This window comes from Bacillus rossius, chromosome 12 (genome assembly GCF_032445375.1).
Source record: "Bacillus rossius redtenbacheri isolate Brsri chromosome 12, Brsri_v3, whole genome shotgun sequence".
NCBI lineage: Eukaryota > Metazoa > Arthropoda > Insecta > Phasmatodea > Bacillidae > Bacillus > Bacillus rossius.
This window is the reverse complement of record NC_086339.1, coordinates 9,338,384-9,360,142: the sequence shown is the minus strand read 5'-3', so window position 1 is coordinate 9,360,142 and position 21,759 is coordinate 9,338,384. Positions and strand designations below refer to the sequence as shown.

Sequence of the window (21,759 nt, the reverse complement as noted above, 5' to 3'; positions counted from 1 at the left end):
TTTGTTTGCGTGTACGTTGCGGCAAGGGGCGAGATGCTTGCTGCGTGCTTGCAGGGGGAAAAGGGCTGTGGCATCGTGTACTGCCGCACGCGGGAGGCTACCGTCAACGTGGCGTCGCAGCTGACTCGAGCCGGCACGCCGGCCGCTGCCTACCACGCAGGTGCCGTCCCTCCCTCCCGACCAGACATCTGCGAATTGTGACTTTCGAGTTCGAATCAAATTTCAAAAAAATATTCACAAGTTTCGAATTTTTTTTCCTAATCGAATTTGAGAATATTTATTAAAATAACATAGATCATTTAAAAAATTGTTAACATACCACCTTTGAAAAACTTGTCATATAATTCACAGTTTAAATCAAGTAACTTAAAATTGAAGTGAGACTATATTGAAGAAGCACAACCATATTCTAAAAATTAAAAAAAAAAAAATTTAAAAATCATATGTCGAGGTTAAAACGGGACAAAAATAAAATGGTTAGAATAACAGGAAAACGTAAATAACGGTAACGTAAATAAGGGGTTTCGCTGTATAATTTTTGTAAGTGGAAGAAGATGTAATTGTCCATTTGAATTTATTTTAAACATTATTTTTTTTTTTTTGGGGGGGGGGGGGGGGGAGGGGTTATCATAAATTAGTGTATCCGGGCCAGATTTTACAAGTTGAATTATTGTAAAATGAATTCGATTCAAATTGACGAATCGAATATCAAAAAATTCGAACTCGAATTCGGAAATTTCGAATATTCGCAGAACCCTACTCCCGACCACCACAGCGTCTGCACTAACAAGGGGAAGGTCCGAGTCAGGGCTCACCTATTTGGCTTAAACTGTGTGAGTAGAAGCAGGTAGGTGCCCCTTTTAATGTTCTAAAAGATCTCCCCTGAGTAGGTTCTGGGCAGCGAGGAAAATGCTTTTTAAATAAAGTAGAGTTTGAGGAATATTTTTTCATGAATTTTCAAGTCATCGGCGTGGCGCAGGCATGGTTGCTACAGGTCTAGAAAACTGGGAAAACCGGGAAATGTCAGGGAAATTAAAATGGTCAGGGAATTCCGGGAAATGTCAGGGAATATTCTACGAATTCTGGAAATTTTAAATTTGCTTATAATTCAAACAAAGCTTTGTTTTGATGCGCTCATACTGCTACCGAACGACTCCGCTAAAAGGCTGCTGCTTAAGGCACACGGCAACTGCAACTTTTTTTTTACTTGGTCTACGATTGTCCGTTGCAATAGACTGTTACAACCACCATAACTTCTGGCCAATCCAGGCACTCGTTTGTTCACTAGCGAACCCGGCCTTCATTTTTTCGTGTTTTGATCCTTTTTAATTTGCCCTTGAGACTTTGTGTTTTGTTCCGTTCCATTCAAGAACTACAGAACGGGCATGGCGTCGTTTATCTTTTGAAGGCTATTTTCACGTGAATTTAAAGGCGTTTCAGGTGAAGTTAGTTTTTGATGCGATCATAAGAAAATAAAGTGCATTTTGATAAAGAAGCAATACCAATTCTCATTTTGAAAACTACCAAGCTGATACGAAAACACGTGGCTTTTGTGTGCGGTTATGTTTTTGCATTTTTTCTATGTTTTTTAATTACTTTTTTTTTTCAACCGTTATAATCCGTGAGTTCTGTTGCGTGACACTTACATTGTGTATTAAAAAATATGCATAACTGAACATGTTTTTTCCCAGAATCGTTAGTTAACATTGTAAGAATGTAAGAGTATTGCATGTTGTAATGCTGCTATTGTAATTATCTAAGTAGGCCTGTTATATTGCTAGGTGTGAATTTGTAATAGTTTTTGTATTTGTGTAGTAATATTTTTTAAGAATTCATAAACAATAATTTTTTAACCTAACCTGAAAATGTTAATATGGAATTTTTTTTTTAGCTTAGAGATGTTGAAGAAAACTACTTTTAAGGAGAATTGGCTCAAGGAGTCACAGTTTCAGCATATCAAACCCTCTGCTAAAAACATAAATGCTGCATACTGCACTTTGTGCTACAAAAGTATTCAACTCAGCAATATGGGCCGAAGAGCTCTCACCAGCCATGTCTAAAGAAAAAAACACATTCGCAATTCTGCTGTCATAATAACACAATAAAAAAACGTATTTTACCTCATGTTGAAATTTTTATATTACATTTAATCATATGCACGTTAATATTTATGGTATGTACTTCATAAGAAAGTCAGGGAATTATTCTCTTAAATTTTTGGAAAACAGGGAAAAGTCAGGGAATTCTAAGATTCTATTTCTGTAGCAACTATGCGCAGTGTTCAAGCAACGGCTCAGAATCGATACCCACTGGTACTATTTTTTTCCTTCTTTTTTTTATTCCTCATAATATTAAACTATTAATTTTAAAAAATAAATATATTTAAACAAAACACAAAATTTAAAAAAAAATTAAGTTCAAATGTGCAAAATTGTGAGGCTGGCTTACATGTTTACAATTCAAGAAAGGGAATTTCAATATCATCTTAATGAACGTAGCGGCAAAAATTTACGGTACCAAACATTTATACAAACATTTTTTTCATGTGGTCACTTTGCATGGGAAACGGTAGTGTAATTTACATTATGTGAAGTCCTATATTTTTTGGTTATTTTTTTTATTCAATTTTAAAAACTTAAGTAAGTTAATTTAAAAATGTCTCCGTCTCGGTAGTACAGACTTTTCTTTGCAGTTCAAACAGTTGGTATTTTCCGTTGTCTGTAGTGGTAGCCATGCTCTAAATAAAGCAAGTTTTTGTTCCATCTAACTTTACCGTGCTGGTGATATATTTATTTACGATTTATTAGATTCAAGAATGTTATTAAAAGATATGATATGTATGGCTGACACAAGTAGCTAAGAAATTATGCGAGTTCAAAGTATCTAGAAGTATGAAAAGTGAAAAGGGTACTGGTGGATTTTTAATTTATGACAGGCACTTTCATTTTTCAATAAATTGGCTGAAAATTAACAAGCGTATCGTGAATCGTCAGAAATTCAGATTCTACCAAATATCGGCAAAATCGGCTTCTGCCGAGTCTTGTCTGTAATTAAAAAAAAAAAAAAACATTTTTCCTTAAACTCTACTTTATATTTTCAAAGAACTTTTTTTTTCACTTCCTAGGGTCCACTCAGGCGAGATATTTTAAGATGTTACAGGGACACCTACCTGCTCCACTTGCGCGGTTTAAGCCAAATCGGTAAGCCCTGACTCGGACCCTCCCCATGTGAGTCGCTGTAGAGTCCTTTACATTTCTGCATGTCCCGCCTGGAGGCAGTAATTCCCAGTGCCGCTGGTCGTAAGATGTTGAGGCGGTGGTTGGAACGTGGAATATGTGAAATTTTTCCTGCTTGTTTCAAGGGCTGAGGGATCGCGAGCGCACGGAGATCCAGGAGGGGTGGATGGCGGGCAAGTACCGCGTCATCACTGCCACCGTCAGCTTCGGCATGGGCGTGGACAAGGCCTCCGTGAGGTGCGTACCCCGCCGGTCGGCGGTCTACTGTGACGACTGTCCCCGCGTTGGAGCGTCCCATTCCCGTGTCTCCGGAGCGCCGGCGGGTGGGAAACGTGAGACCGCGCCGTGCGCAGGTTCGTGGCGCACTGGGGCGTGCCGCAGAGCGTGGCGGGCTACTACCAGGAGTCGGGGCGCGCCGGGAGGGACGGCCTCCCCGCGCGCTGCCGCATCTACTACTCGCGGCGGGAGAGGAACGCGCTGGACTTCCTGCTGAAGAACGACGTGGGGCGCGCCGGCTCCGAGGCCAAGAAGCGGCAGGCGGAGGCCACCTACCGCAGCTTCGAGTTCATGGTGCAGCACTACTGCGAGGCCAGCAGGCGAGTGGGGGGTGCCGGCTTCCGTCGAACCGCGCTCTTCTGATTTTACCGTGCAGCATGTCGTTAAAAAATAATTATACTCAGTGAAAGTTTTATGTTTTATTGTTACAGTGCTATTGATGAGGTAACGAAAAGGATGACACTGTAATTTGTGAGATACTAGTTTGAAAAAAATAAAGAGCAACTCTAATTTTAAGTAAACTTACTGATTAGAGAACTATTGGAAATCCTTCCACTCTACACATCTTTTTTGTTCATAACCATGTATTTTATAACCCAATTTTTTTATTCTATCTACATCTCTCCGTGTCGATCAGTGTGTGTTTGTTTCTATATCTCCTTCCTGCTTGCTGTTTGGTGGCAAAGAATCATAATTTCAATTTTTTTTGTTACTATCACTTTTGATTTCTTTTTTTCCTTTTTTTTTTTCTTGTTCCTCGGTTCACACACGAGTGATTCTTACTGACGATAGACACTTCTTCTCCTTAGTCAAGTGGCTTTCCATCAGCGGTGCTGTGAATTGTGGGATGGATAAAACATGAGAGAATGTATATTTTTTTGTTGATCTGCTGATCGTGCAGGTAATGGTGTCGAGTCCTTCCCAGGGCGTGATTTGAGCGAGAGAGAGAGAGAGAGAGAGAGAGAGAGAGAGAGAGAGCGTGTGCGTGCAGGTGCAGACACGCCGTGTTCGCCGAGTACTTCGGGGATGAGCGGCCCAGCTGCCAGCGCCAATGCGACGCCTGCAAGGACGCCGCGTCACTGGCCGCCAGCATCTCCAAGTTCAACAGCAGCGCCGTCTTCCGCGGCTCCTACCGGCTCACCGGCGACGGAGACGAGCTGTACGGCGGCGGCCGCAAGGGCCAGGAACGGTCAGTCGGCACGGACTGTGCACTGAAACCTTATTGCTAGGGACCTGCAAAATTCGCGGATTCATTGACCTCTAGGATAGACTCCACAGTCCTTTAAATACTCGCGGAAATGACACCTGTTCATTGGCTACTGACGCGTGAGACGTCTCAACTAGGCTGTCCGTAATTCGGCACTTTCTTGGTTTAGTGTTTCCCATTGGCTCACAGTTCCCCGGATAAAATGTGGGCCAATCGCAGTAGCGGTACGAAGGTATAGTTGTTTTGATGCTAGCCTATCGCGAAATGAATCCGCGAATTTTGCATGTCTCTACTTATTGCTAAGGACAGGTTTTTATGGTTTTATTTTTTTTTATTTCAATTTTTTTTTAAAACAGACTTTAGTGTTATCAGTTTTATTTTTATACTTTTTCTTTATTCCTATAAATAGTATAAAATCAAATAACTGTTGAAAAAGGAAAGAAGACAATTTTCTAAAAAAACTTAAAATATTAGTAGGATGTAAGGAAACTATTTAAAGGATCAAAATTAAAACATTATATTATAGACAATATATTAGTTAAATTTTTGAATTTATTTCCTTGTTATTTACACTAAATGATGAAACGTACGTAAGCAACTATTAATACGTTGTTTCCAAATTTTTAATGTTACTAACCTAACCAAAACATTAAACTGTTAATTATTGAAATGCCATTTTACCCAATGATTAGAAACAAGATAATATGGTGTGGGTGTTTTATGGCTTTCGTTTCTTTTTCAAGTATGTATTTAAGAATCAATACCTTTTTTTGAGTGGATTTTGGCTATTGTTCTTTGATGCCAGGTGGCTTTATTGCGCTGCAGCCATTTTTAGGGCCCCGGGGATTATCATTACGGTCAGTTATTTAATTTTTTCTATATATGTTTACTGTTTTCTAGTTGGTTGCAAATCACATTTTCTAATTTTCACTGTTGGTATTACCATTTCAAACTATATGACTTTCGATAACACTGCAAAATCGCAAATCTGTAGGGACAAGATTATATGGTGAATTGCAATAAAGCCAAAATAACACCAAAAGACATGTCAATACATGATATTGATATAACACCAAAGTTAATACACCATAAAATACCAAAATACCCCAAAAAATCATAAAATTAATTAGCATATTAAATAAAAACATTAAATTCAATTAATTTAAATTATTTAGCATGGAGATAGTACCAAAATATATGTACTAAATATATTGGAAAAACATTTTTGCCTGTTTTTTTTTATTGCAATAATTGTTAATAGTAACTAATTTTTACATTATGACATTGTAACATTTTTCAAACATGTATATACTTGCTGATTTATTTATATTGTACCCTGTTATTAGACATGCTTATTACAAAAGTATTATATTGTAAAAACACATCATGAATCAATCAAAATAACAATGTTTTAGTGAAGTAAGTATCGTTGAACAAGAAATGTGTCGTATTTGTTTAAAATTGTGCTATCTTTATGAATAAACAGAGTTATTAAAAAATTAAAAAAAATAGCACAGACATCTCTTTGTCTTAAAAATAAAATTGGGCTAAAAATAAAACTGCAATATCTTGTCTCTCTTCTAATCTGGTATGGCTGTGGTCGCTTATCTGCTGAATCGAAGACCTTTCACTGTGATTAAATTTCTATCCTGCGTAGAACTTCAAAAAAAAATTGCAATTAATATATATGTATTTTTTATCTTTTTGTATGTGATAGAGAAGTGGATAACTACGTGCGAGACGGCTCGTACGACGACGACGAACGCAAACTTAAGAAGTCCATGAGCGAGCTGATACACAAGCAGTTCGCGATACGCAGGCAGAATTCGTCAGACGTCAAGCGAGTGGAGGAGGATGGTGACTCGGCGAAGCACGCCAGGGTGCGCAGTGCAGACGCCACCACGGTCAAGATCAACGGTCTCACCCTCGTGGTGAGTGCGCGTTTGGCTGCTGCTTTGGTCGTCCGTCCTCATGTCGAGAGCCTTATTTCTCTCCTACCCTTGTACCTTTACCTTTCTCCCTTTCTCTCTCTTTATCCTCTGTAACCCGTCCTATTGATGAATGACGTCTGTCACGTCCTTTGACTGTTCTTGCCCTTGCTCTGGCTGGACTCAGGGTAAAATCTCAATGCTGTGGTTGCACGATTGGACATAAATAAAACAATAACTGACCGTTGATTGCCGGCACTGTGCCAGCAGATGCTAGTGGCACTACCATAGCTACCAGAGCTGTAAATTGAAATTTACAGTCTTCTTATGTACACTATGCCTCAAAGTCACAATATATACATAAAAGTCCAAAAAAAAGTCACTTGATACTCAATTTATCTGCACTGAAACAGCAAAGTACTGTGAATGCCAAAATAAATAATTTTCCAATTGCAGGCTAAAATTGTATTTTTATGTTTAAAACTGTATATATTTAGGTATTTATTTATTTATTTATTTATTTATTTATTTATTTATTTATTTATCAGGGTGTCTACAAGTCACGAAAGTCCCGAAAGTAATGAAAAAGTAACGAATTTTGATGCGAGGTCACGAAGTCACTAAAAAGTCACGGAATTCGGTACAAGCTCACGAAAAATATTTCTATTGACGTATTTTCACGTGTATTTATTGGACAATAAGTGACTGTGTAATTGGCACAGCAGTATTTTTCTTTCTTTAGTATGGTTTGACCTGCAATAGAAGAACAAAGTGCTGAAATAAGATACCATGAAACGCACTGGTGAATTTTAATGCCATGCCAAGCTGATTGTCGTGCTATGTTCGTTTTCGTTGTTTCGTTTTTAGGGCACAGGCCGTACGAGTCTAGCATTGCCTGACGTATAAATAGTCTCGTGTTTGTACGAGGATTCAGAGGTTTTCAAACCATAAATGGTACGTACAACTTGTTACGATAACAATGCTTTCCGCCTCCGCATCTATTTGTTGTCACACTTACGTAAAAACTTACGTAATTAATAGCACTGGGAACTTATCTATGTAGTAATGTACGGGACACGGGACTTCGTGTGTGTCATAAAATAACTCAAAATGTGTTTTTGTTTATGTGTTCGTGATCTTTATTTGCATATACATTGCCGAAAATCTAAGAAATGTGATAGTGCCGCAAATTACGTACAAATGTGTGCTAAACCTGTTTTGCGATTTCGAAATAAAATTAAAAAAAAAACTAGCCCAATCAATGGATAAACAGAAATTTGTGAGAAATGAACCTTAATTTGTGTTATAGAATTTAAAGTTGGTTTTTCACTAAATTGGACTTGAACCACAGGTTTCGCTATAATGTAAATAGGCCAGTTGGCTCTTAAGGTTGAATTAAAATGCCAGGGAAGTGTAGCTTTCAAGAAAGTTGGTATGACCAACCGTTTTGCAAGTACGTGGAAAATGTGGTTAAGGCGAGTTGAAAGTGACAAATTCAGAGCTCATTGCAGTACTTGTAAGACAGATTTTGATGTTTCTCATGCAGGGGTCAACTCGGTAAAAGTACATGAAAAAGGGAAACGTCACTCGCAGTTAGTGGCTGGCTTTCTTTCTGCTAAACAGTCGAGAATAAATTTCTTCAGTAAACTATCCTTAAACACACAACAGAGACACAGCATGGTATCAAGATGATTTATCCAAACCAAGTACATCTGTACATGTAATAATAAATTTGGTGGTCATTGGTAGTTCTTAGGCATAATTTTTATGCCTAATGTGTAATTTTTTTGTAAAAGTGTCAATTAGTTTAGTAAAAAGTACGAAGTAAAAAAAATCCGATTTTTTTTTTTTTTTTTTTTTTTTTGCCATTTAGGTCAGTTAAAGTCACTGAAAAGGTCACTAAAAAGTCACTAAAATTGATTTTGTCACTTCTGTAAACACCCTGTTTATTTATTTATTTATTTATTTTTTTATTTATTTAAAGAGTATGTACATCAGTAACTGTCTGTGTTTGTGGCAGATCAGGGAGACCTACCTGACGCTGCTGATCGATAGGCTGTTGTCGAACTACGAGCGCTGCCGCAAGGTGGACGCCCCGGAACTGCAGTTGTCCCGGGACGACATAGAGCAGTGCGCCGTCGACATGGAGTACCGCCTTGCCTTCACCAAGAACACTGTGTCCTCCCTCTACCGCAAGGACATGTCCAAGCTGGTACGGTCGCGTTTCTCCACCGTGGTCCTTGTCTCTTTCCCGTTGCTTTACACCCATCCTCAGGTACGTCTGTGCTCTGTCCAATTGATCGTTTATGTATCTGGAAATGACATGTTCTTCCTAAGTTCCCTCTAGAGCTATCAACATGTTTTGTCCTAAAGTTGGTATCTGTGCATTCAAATTCCTTTGAAGTCTTCTTCTTGCCCTCCCTTCCTTGTTAAATTTCTTCTTTTTCTTCTTTCTTTCTTCCTTCCCCTCTCAGTTTCCTGTCTACTAGCGCTTCTGTGGAGCTGTCATGTCTTTGCTTTTCCGTCATTCTAATAGCTATTTCTCACTGATAACACATCTTCAACCCTCATTCTTTGAGGTTTGGTGTCCACCATCTTGATTGTATTTTCCAGTGCTCGTACATTTAAAGCAGTTACAGCTGATAACAGGTAGGGCAAAATTACCAGTTTAATGTGGTGGACAAAGTGTGTTAAGTGCAGTAATGTCATGGTTGCAGATGAATGAAGTGAAGAAAGCCACAGAGGTGATGACTGTCCACGAAGTGCTCAAGTCGTTTGTGCCGAAGGAAGATACAAGCCTTCACAAGACCGTGGAGACACTACAGCAGAAGCAGGCGTCCGGCTTCACCATCATGACAGCCTCCCAGCTGATGAAGCTGAATGACAAGAAGCCGGACGCCCGCCCCGACAAGACACCCCGTCCCCGACGGGAGCCTTTCAGCGTCAAGAAAGACCTGCGTCGCCAGAAGACCCTCACCTCCTACCTCAAGAGCGCTAGATCCGACAGCACTGCGTCCGGGGACTCGGCAGAAGCCGAGGGCGACGAGCGAGGCGCGGGAGCCCACGGCCCAGAGCCCGAGGAGGAGAGCACGGCGGAAGAGCCACCGGCGGCCGCGAGCGGCGTGGAGGAGGACCTGAAGCGGGATATCGAGATGCTGCAAGCGGAGGAGGCGAGGTTGTCTCTGTCGTCGCGGCAAGGTTCCGCCTCGAGCGGCAGCCCCAGCGACAGTGACGGGTCGTCGTCCGTCTGCTCCAACCGCATCAGCGCGCCGCGCACGTGCGTAGCTAGACGCGGCGGCGGGGGGGAGCGGAAGCGCAAGCTGGCGGAGCTGTTCGAGGGAGGGGAGGGGCAGCGCAAGGGGGCGCGGCAGGCGGCCGGCCCGGCACTCGACAGGAAGGTGGTTGCCGACCGCGTGGTCAAGCACATGATGCCCTTCTACAAGCACAACAGGATCTCCGGGAAGGACCTGTTCAAGGTGCTGGCTCGCCACCTGTCTCACCAGCTGCTGCAGACCCAGCAGGACACGGGTAACCACGCGCCTTCATTCGCCGACCCTCTCCCTGCATTCCCTACACTCCCCCGTTTCCATCAACTATCGCTTGTAATTATCTTTCCTCTCCTGTTTATCCACCTCACTTATGAGTCATTCTCACCCTCATCCTCCTTTCGGTATTCCTTCCTCCTCAATAACTTGTAGAATCTTTTTTCACCCTTCTCTTTTATATCTTTTTCCTCTCGATCTCCATTTTTTCATGCACCCTCCTCCATATCCAATTTTTTTTTGTAACCTTTTTGTGGTTTACTCTTGTAGTGTTTATTTTATTCTCCAGAGCAGAGTATGTAATATTTTTTTTTTATTTCGCTATATCTTGCGCTTAACTTTGGTGAGACAATGCAATCCCGACAACCGACCAGGATTTAGCCGTTCACTAATACCACACAATTAAATTACAAACCAGACTTCTTGCTAAAAAAGAAATAACTCCTGATTTCACATGACAGAGCAAAAACTTAAGTATTGACTACATCCATTTCCAATACAAAAATCGTAATCCTTTTTATTGGTTTAAAGTGAAATTTATCTATTTGTATAAAATCTACAAAATAATTACTCATGCTACAACTAGTTTAGTTTCCTTTTTTTGTACATTATTTTGAGCTTAAGTAGAAGATTCATATTTGTGCTAAACCCCTACCACTAATTCCTGTCCCAACTATAACAGTTCCTAAGTTCTTATTTTGCGAAGCTTGGCTTTAGACAGACGTGCCTCTTGACGCTGCTCGCTGGTGTCCAGCACTTGTTGAGGTTAACCATCATCAGTCGCGCAACAGTCTGCAGAACACGCAACTAAATAAAGGGTCTCACAGTGCTTTCATACTGCCAAATCTGCCAGTTGAAAAACATGGTCCTTTTTTTTTGTCTTTGAATGTAACAAACAGTTGAAAACCAAATATAAATCTTATGGCAAAATTCCTGCAGTATATATATATATATATATGGTAACCAGTGCCACACAATTTGCAACATTTACTAGGGCAAGTAATGTCCAAACCGTACTTAGTACGAGAAAAACTTTCACTTAGGCCGTTAAGTGACTCAGTGAAAATGAGACTCCGGATCACGCCTGCCATGAGCCGTTCTTGTCTGCCTTGCAAAATCTCACAAAAAACATGCAGTGGACGTTTCTCAATTTTTTAGATTTGGACTACCACCATCAAAACCCCGGCGAAACAATTGTCCCACTCGCTGATGCTGGAAACAAGTCTTTTTTTCAATGTTTTTTTTTTCCCTTATAAATACTGTTTTATAATACTTACTCTACTAAAATACTGTATTTGTATGCTGCATTTTTTACGATATAATAATTTGTAAGAAATTGGTCTAAATAATTATATTCAGAACATTAAAAGTAAGTTGGCTAGCGTTTGTGGTTTAGTTTAAAAGTGATTCAATAAGATATGCACAATTAACCAAATTAAATTAATATTTTTTAAATTTATGTATTTTGATACAATTTTTGTTAAGAAATAATGACATGAATTGAATTTAAAAAAATTAAAACATTACTTTTTATTTTATTTTAAATAAGTTTTGGTTAAATGCTGCTTAATTCCATGATATAACTTGCATTTCTGTGTTAACGCTGTGTATTGACATTGGTTTTGGTGTAATTTCGGTTTCATCACAATTCACTGTATAATCTTGTTCCTGATCATAAGAGACATGTTCACCAGAAAATCACAGAACATGCAACGTAGGTTGTTACAATTTTATTACAGTAATTATAAGTAGAGACCCGGAAATTTCGCGAATTTGTCTGGCCTCAGGGTAGAATTCAAAGTCATAGGTGTGTTAAACCGATGTTTGCTTATCGTTGATTTCATAGTGAGAGCAGTGTTATCCTTGTTAATTGGCAATAGCTGATTCGCTTACTTCTCTCCTAGCTGGGCATCATTGGCTCACGGTCGTAGAGGGGCGTGTCCAAATAACTGCTGGCCTATCATTAACACAGCAAGAGTGTGAAGGTTTACATTCTAACTTGCGACTAAATGAATGCGCGAAATTTCCGTATCTCTAATTATAAGTAATGTTCTGTTTTTCTTACCAACAGGATCTACAGTGGGTATAAACTTGAGGCGAGTACAAGCTCTGTGCTCGTCTTGCCGTAGGTAATACCCAGTTTGTTTCAGTTGTGCTCTGGCTTCGTTTCCTGGCGAGCGTGAGGCTTGGATCACGAGTAGGGACAAGATTATTCGGTGAATTGCGATAAAACCGAAATAACACAGCAAAACATTTCAAAAAAATATCCAACGTCAAAAAGCAAGTTAATACATCATTTAATATTGAAACTTAACTAAAAACGTTAAATCAATAAGCCTTTTGACAAAACCTTACTCAAATTACAAAAAAAAATTTTTTTTTATCTTGGTATAGTCATTGACTGTGCAATTTATTTAGCATGAATTTTGTACTAAAATATATGACCTGATTAGATTGGGAAAATATTAACATATTTTTTTGATCTTGCATGTATTACATTTGTAACAAGTTTATACATTAATGATGGCACATGTTTCAAACACATAAACATTTCCGATTAATTTTGGTTATTATGAAGATTTCTGTTCTAGAAATGCTTATTACTAACTAATAACTTTACTGTATAAGTGCATTAAGTGTCAAAAAATTAGCCTATTTTAGTAAAATAAGTACTAGAAAATTTTTAGTTCCATATTAGTTGAATAATACACTTTTTTATATATATATAAGGTCAATCTTTAAAATAAGTACAGTAACACTAAAATCTCCTGTTTTAAAAATGAAATTGTCCTAGAAATGAAACCATAAAATTTTGTCCCTAATCACGAGGCTTCAGCACACACTGCCACAGGACATTGCTTCTTCATGTTCAGTTGTGGTCGTGTGTAGACTTTGTGTAGCGAGTGTTGTATTGTATGTTCCAGGGGAAGCCAGCGTCAAGAAGTTTGTGCATGCGTACTTCAAATCGCACAAGCTGATAGAGACAGAAGCAGACATAGTGGCTTCCGCCAGCTAAAGACTGTTCGCTCTAAGTGGGAAATTCCCACGCGTAGGGAATGCCTTGCTGCCACTGGGCGTTGGGAAGGCTCAGACGCTCAGAGTTACCTTATCAGGCTTGGCGTAATATGTTTGCCTGGGCGCTGCGACACACGTTATTGTTCCTCTTGCACCTACCTGCATGCATCGGGTATTAAGTAAACTGTGTGGAGAAAGTCTGGAGAAAGTTGAGGAAGTGTTTTTATCTGTACCTGGATGAGAAGACATGTAAAATGTGCTACATGTGGATGTGTAGAGTGTTTTTTTTTTTTCATTCCATGAACTAAATAAACTCTCGAGAACATGTTTCACAGGTTTTTTTTGCAAAAGGAAAGTATTGTAGTTCGTAAAGTCACTGAAAATGATATTGGAAAATGTTAGAAAGAGCAAAACAATTGTATTAGATACAATGCAGCATGTTTAGTCATGGAAGCACAGATGATACAATCATCGCACAACTGTTTCACTAAATGGTTGGCTTTTTTTTTTAAAGTTTTCAGTATGGGAATCAAGGTACAGGATGGCAAATTTTTAATGTGATAGCCACCATCAAACCATTTGTTTTAGCCATAGTAAATAAATGAAGTAGTATTTATTGCACAGTCATATTTGTTCAGTAATATGCTATCATTTTTAATAAATTTACTTAATAAAAAATAAAACCAATACATAACACCAAAATATCCTGGTTATTTTTTTTGTTAAAGATATTTGCTTGAAAATAAAACCACAAAATCTTGTTCTAAATATTAAGTAAACTAATGAAATATAGCTACTGATTCATTTATGATTACTAAAGTGTAACACATTTTCGTGTGTTATTTATTAAGTTAGGCAGTGACAACATGGATGATCACCTCAAAATACCTAGTTCTCTCTTGTTGTTTTGTACTCAGAACAACATCACTTTAATTTCTTGACCTTCACTTAGAACAAATCTCACAGAAGGGTACATATTTGTTTTATTTGACTGGTGGTGACAAGTTCAGCTTTTTGGAAGAGTTTGCATTGTTTTAATGAACTGTTATTTAAACAGTAGTGTGAATGTGCATGCGCTTGGAAAAAAATTTCGAATACCACTAAGAAAAAAAAAATCTGTCATTTGATTAGGTACTATTTCTGAATAAAACCTGTTTCCAAGAAGTTACACTGAGAGATACAGTTTAATCCGGTATTCTATCAAGCCGTTCGCGTGGGTGCCTAATGTTGATCTTGGCCGCCAGGACTATTTTTCTGGCATTTTTAGTTTGCTCAGAGTTTATCTTTACTGTCATTTTTCCTGTTTTCTAGTGAGTTACATTTCACATCACTGGTACATATCCATAATGATTTTTTTGAATAAGAGATCTGAATCACAGACACACTGTGATGTCAAAACCTTTTCTTAAACAGTAACCTTATGTGTATTTTTTTCTTTCTATTCCCTTTAAAGCTACATTGACGTTTGATAGTTGTGTGATTCTGAACATGTTGAATTAAAGAACTTTCACTGCATTACATTTTTTTTTTTGCATATTTCAAGATTTGCTGCTTATGGTCTATCACGTTCTAGTAATGAGCTTAACTGTTTCGGCCAGCTTGAGTTACTGAAATTACCAATCAGGCAGCAATTACAAATTTATCATAACAAATATTGGCCCAGGTGCACGTCTGAATTTTTTATTTCTGTCTCTCACTTTTGATGTAACGTGTACGAGTAGTTACCTAATACTTCACTGTAGATTTAAGTACAGTGAATCGTTCAAGAAGTTTCTCAAGAAAACCTACTTAGAAATTTAAACTTAAAACAGAGAAACATATTAAAAGGAAAAAAAAAGTTTTATTGTATATTTTTGATTTTGTTTAATAGAACTTTTGATAAATGAAAATTAAAAAAAAAAAAAGTTTTATTCATCTGTTTGTAAAATTGATTATTGTTTTCCAAGTTAACTGAACAACTAGATTTGAAGAAATGTTGTTTTGCAGTGTGTTTTTTTTTCTGTGTAGTTGTGTTTATTTCCACCCTGAAAGTCAGCAGTTGCTTTAGCACATGCAATGGAGCGAGATTAGCATGCTCCATCTCCAGCGAAAGAGGAGTGGTTACTACACTAGATAGTACTTGTTCAGTGCAGCATGCATTCACAATACGGTTATTCGAGTGAGACAATACCTGCCAATAATTTGACTAATAATTTGTGCTTTTATTTCTTTTCATTTTGAAAATAAATTTTGTCATTTCAAACTTTGCCTTGCAATTTCAGTATTTTAGTTTTTATGTGACTGTAGGTCATGTTAAAGTTTTGTATCAGGATGTGAAGTAATGAAGTTATATGTCAGAGTCTGGTGTATTTTACGATGTGGCTTCAATCCCCTTCTGTCACGCTGCAGTTTTAGTCATCAGTAGTTGAAGGTGGAGATGTTTAGCCTATCAACGAGGCTGCCATTCTAGTACTCTTAACCAGCCCTTGTTTGAGAAGGTTTTTCTAACACTTCATTTTTATCATCACTGGTTGCACTTGCAGTGGTACTTAAAGTTAAAACATTTGTTACGATGAGCTCGTATTCAAGGAGTGTGTTGGTGTCCATGCGTTTCCAAATTAGCTCAGTAACCGACTCAAATAATTTCCCTGATTTTTTTTTTTTTTCGTTACACTCTAAACTGCCGATAGTATCTTGTGACTCATAGTGGATCCAAAACTGTATTATTTTTACAGTATGTGCTGATTTTCATGGGTGCTAAAAGACTGTTATAAACTAAACTGTGCATTTTCAATAATCATATAATCTTTGGTCATGTGTGGGAAAATGTGTGTACAGTACTTAAATGTTCATGTTGTCAGTGATGCTGTCTTGTACAGGTTTTGCAAAAGGCGGCTATTTTTCTGTAATGTGCATCACCTACTAGCAGATGTTTTGAAACAGTTTTTTTTTATTTATTTTATGGATCTGAGTGTATATTTGAGATGTTGCTGAAATAATTTCCATAGCTTTAGAATTGTTTTGTGTTCCAACTTAAAAACAATAGTCATCCAAACCATTATTTTACAGCACATGTTTTATAGAAAACTCATTTGGTAGGAAAATATTTTTAATACAGTCAGATCCCCTGAGCGGAAATTTTACTGATTTGTACAGACAATAAGACATGCAGATAAATTTTGGAAAGTGAGGTTTGACTGTAGTATGTAAGATATGTTATGAGTTCGTTACTATGTTTTGTAATATGTTTTTGTCACCTACACACAAACATACACATATTAGGAATTTAATTTTGACCAAACTTGTTAATTATTGTACTTGTCATGACCTTGTAGAATATATTGTGTCATAACTGAAGTATTATATTTAAACAGATGTGTGTACAGATATGTTTTGTTTGTTAATATTTTAATTTGTTTTGTATGATATGTATAAAGAATATTTTTTTTTTGATGAAACAATGAATTATGTGTATCAGATCATGAGATTGTGCGCAGATAATCACTTCTGCTTTCCACTCTTTAATAATAATACAGTAATGTACAGTGGTGCTTGAGTTGGCATGGAATGCAGGCGTGAATATATCACCAACATAATTCCACGCATCACTGGCTGCTTTGCATACAGGAAAATGGAACTTGCAAAGAAAATGTCCAAAGCAATCTGTCTGACAAGACTTCAGAGGTTGTATTCCTGGTGATACGCTCCAACCTTCTCATAAATAGGTATGGTTCAAATGTCCCAAACATCACATGCTGATATTTGTTTGTGGTACCTTCATGTGATGCCTTCATGTGATGCCTTTACTTCTTACAGTATTGTTCCCAAACAGACTGTTGTGTTCCCCCACTGTTGTGTTGAGTAAACTTTTGTACACTTCATGTTATTATGTACGCATGAGTGCCAGCTTGTATTCTTGTACGAACTGTAATACTAAGTTTGTTGGAAACGTGTGGGCTGTGTATTTTACATAAAGTGGTTTTGTTTGATTCATTGGCGGTGTAGTATTTGTCTTCTTGTGCACTGATATTGGAAACTCTTGTGTGTTGTTCTGAAAATAGATGAATTTATTACAATGAAACTCTTGTTTTTAAGAACTTTTTTTGTTCATCAGTACCATGATGTGCCAACTAGCTGTATCAAAGAAGAAATTTACATTATCTTGTATTTGGTGAGGTGTTTGTAAATTTTGAATCAAAACTTTTCAAAGGGATCGAGACTTTAAGAACTTTTTATAGCTGTCAGTGTTCAGTAAAGGGTGTAAGGGTGTTACGGCAGCAGAAATGTCACCTAATGGTTGTTACGACAGCATAAATGTCACTGTTCTCAAAACTAGATATTTGCAGTTTCTGTTTCTCTTCTGATAGGCTCATGCCAAGTGTCTTTTACTGCCGCAAGAGGGCACTTTGAACCTTTTCGCTCTGTCAAACCTTCCACATGTTTATAATTATTATAATTGAATATTTAATTCATGAAAATATATTCAATATCTTAGAAGGCCAGTCACATTTTTTTTTTTTTTTTGGGTGTTATTTGTTCTCTTTCAAAATGTTAGCCAAAGAACAGCTCTCAGAATTTGATCTTGATATAAAAAACATGATTCAAAATTCATTTCTTTATTGCTCTACAATTTTAATGATTTGCAATACATGGTGATTGCAACTAAGAAAAACTAGATTGCTACTCCTGCTAGGCAACTGATTTAATTTGAAAAAAAAAAAAAAGGACACACATGTACAAACATGATTGCCACTTTGCATAAATTTCTGTAAAAGAAATTTGTGTGTATTTCTGCATACATCCACTTGTGAGAATTTTCGATTCAGTCAATTTTACTTGAAATTAACAAATGTTAAAATGCTGCTAGATGTTTGTGGCTGTTGTAAATTCTGCAGCGCTGATAAATAAATTTCTTTATTATTTACCTTTATGGGCTTAATTATTTGCTACAAGTGCTTCTACATGACTATAAAATAAAAAAAAATATGTTCAACACTTATAATTATTCAATAATCTTGGTGTTCAAGGTGGAGTAGCATCTACTTGGCTTGTGTAAGTCAGAATAATTCATCTGATTATTTTGGAGATACAAAATAATGTTTTGTATTTTACTACACATTTCCAAGACATTGTAATCACTCTTGGAACAAAACTGTCGATGGCACCTAGGTAATAAATACTGTGCTGTGATGGGAAGATGTGCTGATTAGTTGTTGCATTCTGTAACAATATTTATAGTTTCCATTGGTAGCTGTACATGTACTTCTTACTACTTACCAGTAATTTCACAGACAATCACCCATCTAATTTATACTAAGTGCCTACTAGTTGCTTGGTAATAGGAGTAAAATAAAAATTTATTATCTTCTTTTATCTCGATTTGAGGGAGGTATTATATTTTCCTATGAATGTGACATAAGAAAGAAGCGACTTTCTTAAGATTTCTTGAGTTTGACAAACTTCATCTTCAAGTATTAGGTTGTGTAAATTTATGTTTTGTTTACATTTGAAAAGTTGGGAAGGGGGGGGGGGGGTAGTTGTTTGTTTGTTTATTGGGTAAGGTAAGCAAATATATTTAACTTGTAGACAGTATAGGTATGTAATATTTATTCCACATAATAGAGCATACAAAATACGTACACTTTGAAACATAAACGTAATTACACCATAAACAAATTGGAACTAAAAAAAAAAGTTAGTTTAAATGGTAGTTCTGTGTAGAAGTACCAACAGAAATTGGCATAAATGAGAGGTGTAGCGACTGTACAGAACTCTGACCGATTGCACAAGAATGTGAACACCCGAGGCTATCTCATGATGGTAGAAACTTTACATTACCCTAAGCTAGTTATAGTGGATTCATTCCACTGTATTGATATCCAACAAGTCTCAAAACAATGGCTATTACATTTTTTTTAAAGTTGATTTTGTTACTTATTATAACCTTTCCAGCAGTTATCACTCACATCATGCATTTATTTGGGTACGTATTGGAATTTAAAAAATGAAGGAAAGAAAGTAGGAAATGGAGTTAAAATTGATTACCATTTCCCTGTCCCAAGTTAAATATTCTACAATAGCCATGTAAAACGTAGCTTAGTATTTAACGTACAGTGCTCTCTGTTAAAATGACTTGGACAAATGTTTGGTGGGAATTTGTGTTTTGGAGTGGTCTGACACAGAAGCTGTCGCATTCGCGTGCCGTCAGCTGTGCTGGAAAGGTATTGTCTTTTCTGATTCTACATACTGAATGTTTGAGATTCAAATGTCAAAAACGAAATCTGAATGGACTTAAGCCGAAAAATGACCATACATTAACCGCCAGAAAATTTATGGCAGCATGAATGGTAAACATTTGTTAGTATTTTTTTCTTTCATTGACTATTGGTCGGTTGTGGTGCTGGGCCTGTGATCAGTGCTGTAACAGCACAAGTGGCAGAACAATTTGCCTTGCTATTCTGTTGTCTGGAAGGCTCGAACCGACCATGGTTGCCACAGTACAACAGCATTCACGTAAAGGAAAAAAAGTGGAGTTTAAGGTATAGACCTTAGATTTTTCTGGATTTCGGTGATTTACACGTAACTGTTAACAACATCTGAAAACAGTCGAGCTCTGCTTGAAGCACAGTTTTCAACCAACAACAAACAACTATGGCCTATCCTTTCTCAGTTTGTAATATATGAAGGTGGAACAATGTCAAAATGTCAAGAAACGTCTGGAAATTATATGCTTGTTTTCGAATGACCATTAGTAAAAAAATTCCAATAGCAACAGCTGTAGAAGAAGTGTACACTTGTTTTTGTATCACAAACTTAAGTGCTGAAGACCAAATAAAATGACACTTTCAAGAGTGTAGCATGCTAGTAATTTGTGCTTCATTTTGCACTCTTAAACACACAGTGATTCTGCTAAATATTATTATCTCTAAATTTTACAATTACATTTACTTGTGAATAATATGCATAGTAAAAAGTGTTAAAAAATTGTTGAAATGAGGTTTCCAAACCTCAATGCAATGAGAAAGGGTGATTCTATTGAGGATGAAATATTGAGGGAAGGAAGTTACCATGACTTCCCCAGGGAGAAACCCTGGGCCATGCCTCCACGGAGGTCTGGGAGCGAAAGACGCCACCAAGCAGCGACGGTGGAGGGGGGAAGGTCTCACAACTCGGTGTGGGGCTTGGCGGGGAACTTCTTGAGCACGGCGCGGTACAGGTTGAGGAAGGCGTAGCCGCTCACGCACACGATCATCACCAGCACCACCATGAACACGACGCTGAGGAAGCTGCCGTCTATGACTGTGGTGGAGGAAGGGGGGTTGTGCCTGCGGGCGCGCTTGCGCTCCCCGTCCAGCTCCATCAGCCGCTTCATGGTGTTGAGGCGCTCCCGCAGCTGCTCCACGGACTCCGTCACCTCGTCGGGGCTCCCTGCGGGCGAGGATGTGCTCAGTCAGCGCCACGTCACTCTCGTTCACTGCCACATGATAGCAAGACAGGTCCCAAAAAGAGCTTCAGAAAATTTATGTTTATGATAAGAGTTATTTTTTTTTCATAGGCCAAAAATTGTATAAGTGTGTTCCAAACTTCTTGGCATTATATCAGGCTCTGATTGTTTTCTTTTTATACTGAAGATGGTACAAACCATTTGATATGGAACTAGTTACGGATTCAGGGAATTTGTGTGGTGAAGGGGGTGATTTTATAAAAAAAAATAATTAAAATTTGAAGAAAAAACAATTATATTACTATTAACACGGAAATTTGGGTACACAAGTAGCCGTAGGAAATTTTTTTCACAACCTCGGGAGTGTGTGTTAAGCCCTAACCCCATTTCCCCACCTCCCCTTCCGATAAGGAATTGTTTCAACCCAAGACTACTGTAGAATCTAGTGCTATATTGCCTAATAGCGTCCGAAAATGTCAAATATAATAGCATCAAGAAATTCCTATATCCTGGGGCCACGGTGGTTGAGAGATCATGTCATTCGCCACCCATCCCGGCGTTCTTCAGGATTCGTTTTCCGGAGGGGTCGAACCCGGAATTTTCGTCGATGGCAAACGTGGCGACTCTGCCGTGTGCCGGTGGTTTTTCTCGGGGCACTCCCGTTTCCCCTTACCGATTCATTTCATCAACCATCATTGTGTCTAATAACTGAAATCTCGACGAGACTTTTTTTTTAGCTCTAAATCATACATAATATCTATTATTAAAACATAATGAAATACAATTAAATTTAACAAGTAAGGTATATATTACTTACCATCAGTAACAAGTGGCATTTCAATATTTGACATGTTTTTCTGTTTCGTATAATTATGGAAAATATACGTAATCGTCAAAAATATGTAGATTAAGCTACATTAATAGCACTGCTCACGATAGTATCAACGGTCGTTGCTTGCGTAAACAATGAGATTCAGCATCATTCATCACTAGAGACAGTTGGATCATCTGGACCAAATATATTGATTAGATCTTTGAGTGTGTTTTGTGGTGTTCGCAACGCACGAAATAAAAATAGATCCTTTTGTAAAATGCAAAATTCTTGTAAGATTTTTTTCCCCCTTCAATTTTA

The 21,759-nt window shown here is 37.8% G+C and overlaps 2 protein-coding genes across 2 annotated transcripts in view; one reads left to right on the top strand and one right to left on the bottom strand.

The window, feature by feature from the left end:
* The window catches only part of LOC134537483 (ATP-dependent DNA helicase Q5-like), a 34,734-nt gene extending 18,880 nt beyond the window's left edge, over nt 1-15,854 (top strand). Inside the window, exons 6-13 of the mRNA XM_063377962.1 lie at nt 55-160; nt 3,362-3,473; nt 3,590-3,832; nt 4,504-4,701; nt 6,437-6,650; nt 8,668-8,859; nt 9,365-10,175; nt 13,114-15,854. Of these exons, the coding sequence (XP_063234032.1) occupies nt 55-160; nt 3,362-3,473; nt 3,590-3,832; nt 4,504-4,701; nt 6,437-6,650; nt 8,668-8,859; nt 9,365-10,175; nt 13,114-13,205 (1,968 nt within the window). The 3' untranslated portion in view covers nt 13,206-15,854. The remainder of the gene's footprint in view (nt 1-54; nt 161-3,361; nt 3,474-3,589; nt 3,833-4,503; nt 4,702-6,436; nt 6,651-8,667; nt 8,860-9,364; nt 10,176-13,113) is intronic.
* Nucleotides 15,855-18,775: 2,921 nt separating this feature from the next.
* Nucleotides 18,776-21,669, bottom strand: LOC134537177 (uncharacterized). The gene is made up of 2 exons (XM_063377439.1): nt 21,445-21,669; nt 18,776-20,611 (listed from the first exon to the last, which is right to left on the bottom strand). Exons 1-2 carry the CDS (start codon nt 21,476-21,478, stop codon nt 20,346-20,348), a joined length of 300 nt encoding a protein of 99 aa, XP_063233509.1. The 5' UTR covers nt 21,479-21,669; the 3' UTR covers nt 18,776-20,345.
* Nucleotides 21,670-21,759: the final 90 nt, after the last annotated feature.